The sequence below is a fragment of the Carassius carassius genome, chromosome 35 (genome assembly GCF_963082965.1).
Source record: "Carassius carassius chromosome 35, fCarCar2.1, whole genome shotgun sequence".
Classification (NCBI taxonomy): domain Eukaryota; kingdom Metazoa; phylum Chordata; class Actinopteri; order Cypriniformes; family Cyprinidae; genus Carassius; species Carassius carassius.
In genome coordinates, this window is record NC_081789.1 from 28,524,389 (window position 1) to 28,532,119 (window position 7,731).

Sequence of the window (7,731 nt, forward strand, 5' to 3'; positions counted from 1 at the left end):
TCAGGCTCCAAATTACGTCATTGTCGTGAAATCACAGCAGCCATACTTGAATGTTTTGGCTTCACTTTTCTATTGTGTAAGGAAGTGGAGAGGCATCGTCAATCTTTTTTACAGTCTATGGATGGCCTGTTTTTCAGGATATAGCTGCTCAGTTTTTTGTGTTTTACCGGTGATATACTTCCCTCCCCGCTGCACTATCCCTCTTCTGCTGTTATCAGTCTGCCTATGAGAAAAGTCTTCTCATTTGTACAAAATAAGATGTAGGCCCAGCAGTACTTGGTTACAAGAAATGAAGAGAATCCAAATAGTTTCAATAGAACTTTGCACAGTAATGTAAAATATCTTCTGTGGCAGCAGTGCAGAATCTCTAAGCTAAGCTAGTTTGTTTAAAGTGCCGGCCAGTCCTTCCTCTTACAGAAATAAATCAGCTGAATTGTGACCTCAAATCAACCCTTCAGCTATGCACAATGCCTCAAAAGGCATCAAAAAGACAAAAAAAATATCCCTGGAACGTTTGCCAAAGGAGCGCTGGAGATGTGTTTGGTTTAGGCTGCACTCTCCACAGCTGCATTTCCTTATAAAGCCATCCCCAGAGTCCAGACACATACAGAGCCTTCCTACAAACATCAGATCAGGCAGATGTGAGGTTTGACTTGTTAAAAGCTACTTCATTGGGTTCACACATCGCTGTCATGATTCATCTTTTGGTAACGTGAATGTTGTTTATAAGTATTTGCATCTGTTTTTAATAAGACTCATTCATAAAAATTGCCAGTTATAATTAAGGACAGTCCAGTGTTTCCACAGGTTTACTTTTACTTGTAGTTGTACTTGTAGCCACAAAGTAAAATTTGTACTTCTAGCTGTAAACTTGTAGCCACAAATTATAGTTGTACACATAGTTGTAATTCTAGCCACAAAATGTAAGTATTGTAGTTGTATTTGTAATGCTTTTGTAGCCACACATTAAAGTACCCGTGGCCACAAATTAAGTTGTATTTGTAAGGTTAATTAAATTAATTTTGTGGCTACAAGTACGCTACAAATGCAACTACTTAATACGTTTGTGCTACAAGTACCTAGCTAATACATCTAAAGTAAAAAGTCAAAGTCACCTTTATTTATATAGCGCTTTAAACAAAATACATTGCGTCAAAGCAACTGAACAACATTCATTAGGAAAACAGTGTCAATAATGCAAAATTATAGTTAAAGGCAGTTCATCATTGAATTCAGTTATGTCATCTCTGTCCAATTAATTAGTGTCTGTGCATTTATTTGCAATCAAGTAAATGATATCGCTGTAGATGAAGTGTCCCCAACTAAGCAAGCCAGAGGCGACAGCGGCAAGGAACCGAAACTCCATCGGTGACAGAATGGAGAAAAAAACCTTGGGAGAAACCAGGCTCAGTTGGGGGGCCAGTTCTCCTCTGACCAGACGAAACCAGTAGTTCAATTCCAGGCTGCAGCAAAGTCAGATTGTGCAGAAGAATCATCTGTTTCCTGTGGTCTTGTCCTGGTGCTCCTCTGAGACAAGGTCTTTGCAGGGGATCTGTATCTGGGGCTCTAGTTGTCCTGGTCTCCGCTGTCTTTCAGGGATGTAGAGGTCCTTTCTAGGTGCTGATCCACCATCTGGTCTGGATACGTACTGGATCCGGGTGACTGCAGTGACCCTCTGATCTGGACACAGACTGGATCTGGTGGCTACGGTGACCTCGGAACAAGAGAGAAACAGACTAATATTAGCGTAGATGCCATTCTTCTAATGATGTAGCAAGTACATAGGGTGTTATGGGAAGTGTTTCCGGTTCCGGTTTACCTAATTAATGCAGCCTAAAAATCCTTTAACGGATTTGGATAATAAAAGCATATTAGTATGTTATGTGTATGCCAGGTTAAAGAGATGGGTCTTTAATCTAGATTTAAACTGCAAGAGTGTGTCTGCCTCCCGAACAATGTTAGGTAGGTTATTCCAGAGTTTACTGTTCCTCAGGGGGTCTATAGTGCACTGTCTGATGTGATACTGTAGCTGACGGCTGAATGGTTGTAATTTTATCTCTAATAGTATCGATTTTAGAAGTAAAGTAGTTCATAAAGTCATTACTGCTGTGGTGTTGGGAAATGTCAACACTTGTTGAGGCTTTATTTTTCGTTAATTTAGCCACTGTATTGAATAAATACCTGGGGTTATCCGAAAGTAATCGGATCTATCAGTTTTTAATGCTTTTCTGTAGGATATGTTACTTTCCCGCCAAGCAATACGAAATACCTCTAGTTGTGTTTTCCTCCAGCTGCGCTCCATTTTTCGGGCTGCTCTCTTTAGGGTGCGAGTATGCTCATTATACCATGGTGTCAAACTGTTTTCCTTAACCTTCCTTAAGCGTAAAGGAGCAACTTTATTTAAAGTGCTAGAAAAGAGAGAGTCCATAGTTTTTGTTACATCATCAAGTTGTTCTGAGGTTTTGGATATGCTAAGGAATTTGGTTACATCAGGAAGATAACTTAAAAAGCAGTCTTTTGTGTTAGAAGTGATGGTTCTTCCATACTTGTAACAAGAAGTAGGCTATATGAAGTTTGCACAAAACTAAATAATGATCTGAGATATCATCACTTGGCTGAATAATTTCAACACCATCAACATCAATTCCATGTGACAGTATTAAATCTAGAGTATGATTTCGATAATGAGTAGGTCCTGAAACGTGTTGTCTAACACCAATAGAGTTCAGAATGTCTATAAATGCTGATCCCAATGCATCTTTTTCATTATCAACATGGATATTAAAATCACCAACTATTAAAACTTTATCTGCAGCCAGAACAAACTCAGATGTAAAATCACCAAAGTCTTTAATAAAGTCTGTATGGTGCCCTGGTGGCCTGTATACAGTAGCCAGTACAAACATAACAGGGGATTTATCATTAACATTTGTTTCTCTGGATAATGTTATATGAAGCACCATTACTTCAAATGAGTTATACTTGAAGCCTGCTCTCTGAGAAATCCTGAAAACGTTGTTATAAATTGAAGCAACACCTCCCCCTTTGACTTTTAGACGCGGCTCATGTTTATAACAGTAATCTTGGGGGGTGGACTCATTTAAAATAATGTAATCATCAGGTTTTAGCCAGGTTTCTGTCAAACAGAGTACATCTATATTATGATCAGTGATCATATTATTTACAAAAAGTGTTTTCGTAGAAAGGGATCTGATATTCAATAAGCCAAGCTTTATCATTTGTTTATCCATATTGCTTCTGTTTTTTATTTGTTGAACCTCAATTAAATTGTTAATCTTAACTTGGTTTGGACATTTTTTGTATTTTCTAGTTCGGGGAACAGACACAGTCAGTTGTATTTGTATTTGTAGTGTAGTTGTAGCCTCAAATTAAAGTAGTTGTATTTGTAGTATAGTTGTAGCCATAATTTAAAGATTCTCCTGAAGTACTATACTTGTACTTCTAGCCACAAATCTAAATTTCCACAGGATTGCCATGTGAGAATACAGTCCAGGACACCAATACAAGCACAATAAAAGTGATGCAGAGTAAAAATGATGCAGCAGCAGCTGTGACTAGCTGTGACATTTTTGCAAACATAGTTCATATGAGACAAACTATTTGTTGCAGCTCATATTGTCAGAAAGGTTTCCCAGAAAGTCTATTTTTGGTTTGGGGATACCAAGAGCTGTACACGTTTATATTTATTCATTTGGTGGATGTTTTTAACCAAAGTAATATTCTAGCTGTAGTTTCCTCAGTATACAGGTATGTGCTCTCTAACAGTCAGCCCTGTGCCTTTGGCATTACTGTGGTATCTGTATTTCAGAGTAAGTTTGATAAGGGGAATCTTGAAGAGATTCAATGTCTTATCCTTAAAGCTGAGAATTTGTACTTGTGAGCAGAATGTGTTTTATTGGTTCTGTTGAATGCTGTGTAAAGTACTCTGACATGTCTGTTTGTTTTTTTTCTTTAGACTGCAGGTAATGCTGTCAAGAGGGCATCTGATAACCTAGTGAAGGCGGCACAGAAGGCCGCATTTGACGCTCAAGATGATCAGACTGTGATGGTGAAGAGCAAGATGGTGGGCGGTATCGCTCAGGTAAAGAGAATATCACTTACAAGTCAATTCTATCACATTTAGATACATATTAACTGTGTGTTTTATTAGAGCCACTGACATTTTTCATGTTGTGAATTAAAGCATGCAGTACATTACAGTGTCAGTTACATATTGCTGCATGTCAAGTTTGTTTTTACTTAGTCAAAGTTGATAACACATGCAATGTTATTTAAATTAGTGTTCATTTATTAATGACTATAAACAATCAATTAATTGTTAACACATTTATTAATTTTGACATTGCTACCGCTCTGTTTTGTGGGATTTCTAAAAACCTTGTGGATTTTCATCTGGATGTGTGTGTGTGTCCTCAGATCATCGCTGCTCAGGAGGAGATGCTCAGGAAGGAGAAGGAGCTGGAGGAGGCCAGGAAGAAGCTGGCCATGATCCGACAGCAACAGTACAAGTTCATGCCGTCAGAGCTCAGAGAGGATGGACAGGATCAGTGAGACTAATCAATGACCGTTTGAGAAGTAATTAATGATATGCAATGAGTAAAAAGTGAACTATGTATCAGGATGTCTATTTTCAAAGTGTTTTGTTTATTTCTGTCACTGTTATGAGAATTGCCATGCCAGCTTTATTGTTTTGTTGTATTTGGATAATATGCCGCATATACAAGTCATTTTTAATTTCTTCTAATAGATCTATAATATTTTTGTCAGTACTAGATATATTAGATGAGCAGTGCGTGTTTTGAAAGTTTTTGATCATGACGGGCCAAACAGTGTTTTTAAGCTTTTCAAGACTAGATTTGGACTTTCTCAATTTGTCCTCTGTTCCTTTGACAGTCGACGGCTTTTCTTTTTTGTTTCTTTTCATCTTTTTCTTCTTTTTTTTTTTTCTTCGTGGCAATTTGGACCAGTGGTGCAATGATTAACTTTGCGTTGAGACAATTCATAGAGAAAACATATTTTCTAGAGAAAAGAATAATAAAGCTTTGAAATATTACAAATGGTATCTCCGGTTAATGTTTTTGCATTGTCAGTGTTTGCATTTGTGACAACTTGGTCTACTGGCATTTCTATCAAAAGTATATCTTTTATAAAGCGTAAAAGCCATATTTTCATTTTTGTTTCATGATGTGTTTTGTTTTTTTTGTTATTTTCTTGCAATTTACTGTTGTAATTTACTGATGTAAGTCCCATTTAGATGTGGACAGACAATAGTAGATTAAAAAAAATATTTGTAACAGAAGAATTGGATAATTAAAATTATTGTGTTAATCAAATAATAGAGATATTATAAAGAACTGTTTTAAAGAAATTATAAAGACTGTTATTAATAGATCAAATACATATACAGTTTAAGTTTTCACCATTACTGCCTTTCCTGTTACATTCTGTATGTTTCAAATCTTGCCTGCCTTTATATTTTATAATTGTGTATTTATCTGTTAACAGTTTCTCACTTAAAATAAGCAAACGCACTTAGCAAATGTGTTTAACTAAAAACTCATAAATTCATTTTGCAAATATTTCCTATTGTATTTGTGTGTTGTTGTTGTTGTTTTACAGAGGTTCTGGTGTTTGTGGGCTTAGCGTATAGACCAATAACACATAACATAATTACTAAGTCATTAATGAACATTATATCATACTTAAAATTAGGGATGTCCAGATCCGATCACGTGATCGGAAATCGGGCCCGATCGCGTGGTTTCAGACTTGATCGGAATCGGACGTTACCTCCCGATCAGGACTCGGATATATATATATATTCTCATTAATTTTTAACACATCTTTTGTTATGCGGTGGCACAGAGTTAGACCCTTTGACTCCACACAGAAACAGCGACGCGTGCGGCATGACATCACTTTGTTTTCAAGAGCTGGTGTGAATAAATATAGATTCAAACTCCAAGAGACATGATAGTTTGCGCATGACCTGATATTTCATTCGGACTCAGGATACAGCGAGATGAACATCACAGAGCGCTAAACTCTCATGCAGTGTGTGTTTCATTCATACTCGAAGCCGGAGCGCGCTCTCGCGCTGATATCAGGAAATTCCTAATATGGACAAAAGCGTCCAGCTATGCTGTGGTGCTCACAGGAAAACAGAAACTTATGTTAATATACGATCACGACAATAAATTGTTCTTCAAGTCATCTCCAGCAGGTGATAAATAAAGTATGAACAATGCAGTGCTGATTGACATAGTATTTATTACAGTATAGAAACTATTCTGCATTATTATGTGATAAACAGTGTTTGTAGTATATAAACAAATCATTATTATTTGTTATTGTCCAGCATTTATAGATTTCTAAGCCAATTAAAAGCTAGAAATTAGAAAAAAATAAAGTTGCCTATACTACCAGTCAGAAGTCTTTGAACAGTAAGCTTAAGGTTTTTTTGTTTTTTTGTTTTTTAAGTCCCTTCTATTCACCAAGCCTGCATTTATTTGATCCAAAGTACAGCAAAACAGTAAGATTTTGAAATATTTTTACTAGCCTATTTAAAATAGCTGTTTTATATTTGAATATATTTCAAAATGTAATTTATTGAACATCCTGGATCTGTTTTTTCGCTCTTCTTTATTCTTTTTTTATGTATTATAAAAGTATCGGATCGGGAGATACTCAAAATCAAATGACTCGGACTCGAGGACAAAAAAACCTGATCGGGACATCCCTACTTAAAATAGAAGTTCTTTTTGTGCATTCAAATATCAAAGTGAATAATTATTTGCTTTGCTAAATGGATTTGTATTTAATCTAGACTTACAAAGAGAGTGTATCTGAGTTCTGAACGTTACCAGGAAAACTATTCCAAAGTTTAGAAACTATGTACAAAACAGCTCTACCTCCCTCCATGGTGCTATTATAAAATTGAACTGATGAGATCAGAATTTTGGTAAGAACTTCTGCACTGGAACCACATGCAGCTTGTTAATGGAGACTGTGGAATATACAGCCTGCACTGTACATTACAAAACTCTAGTCTTCAGGTGAACACATGAACTAGCTGCTATCAGGGACGTGTTTCATTACTTGGATATATTTCAGAGGAAGAATGCTTTGTATAAAATTGGGAAAGCAGATTTGAAAACGAAAAAATAAATAAAATCCAGCCAAGCATGACGCACATAACTGTAGAAGATGATGATAGCATTCATCTTAACACGGATTATGCTTACAGCTTCAAAAGATTTTGGTAATTAATTATTCCTCATTTTGACAGAAAATTACTGGATTTCTATTCTTAAAAGTCATTCAAATTAATCTGAACAAATTTGAAAAATGGTGAAAGTTTATTTGAAGGATACGGCATGTAAAGCTAACTGTCATCAGCATAAAAAAATGAAAGCCTTGTTTCATGATAATATAACCTAAAGGGGGCAGTACACTGAATACAAGAGGACCTAAGACTGAGCCTTGTGGTACATCATATAAAGTACTTAACTTGTGTTAGGTTTGACAATTACTCGATTACACATAAACTTGTACTGATCTGAGAATCTAAACATGCCTGCCCACAAATGCCAATGTCATCTAGTTTTTTTGACATTCATCAAAACATTGAGATAGTTCTACATTTAACCGAATCGAAGCTGTTCCTTGTTTATAAGCCGTTTGATAACTGCAAGAATGTCCCCAGGACAT

General features: G+C 36.1%; 1 protein-coding gene across 1 annotated transcript in view; it reads left to right on the plus strand.

Moving 5' to 3' along the window:
* Positions 1-5,601, plus strand: part of LOC132116482 (talin-1-like) — an 82,427-nt gene extending 76,826 nt beyond the window's left edge. Inside the window, exons 54-55 of the mRNA XM_059525341.1 lie at positions 3,977-4,102; positions 4,438-5,601. Coding sequence (XP_059381324.1) covers positions 3,977-4,102; positions 4,438-4,572 — 261 coding nt within the window. The 3' untranslated portion in view covers positions 4,573-5,601. The remainder of the gene's footprint in view (positions 1-3,976; positions 4,103-4,437) is intronic.
* Positions 5,602-7,731: the final 2,130 nt, after the last annotated feature.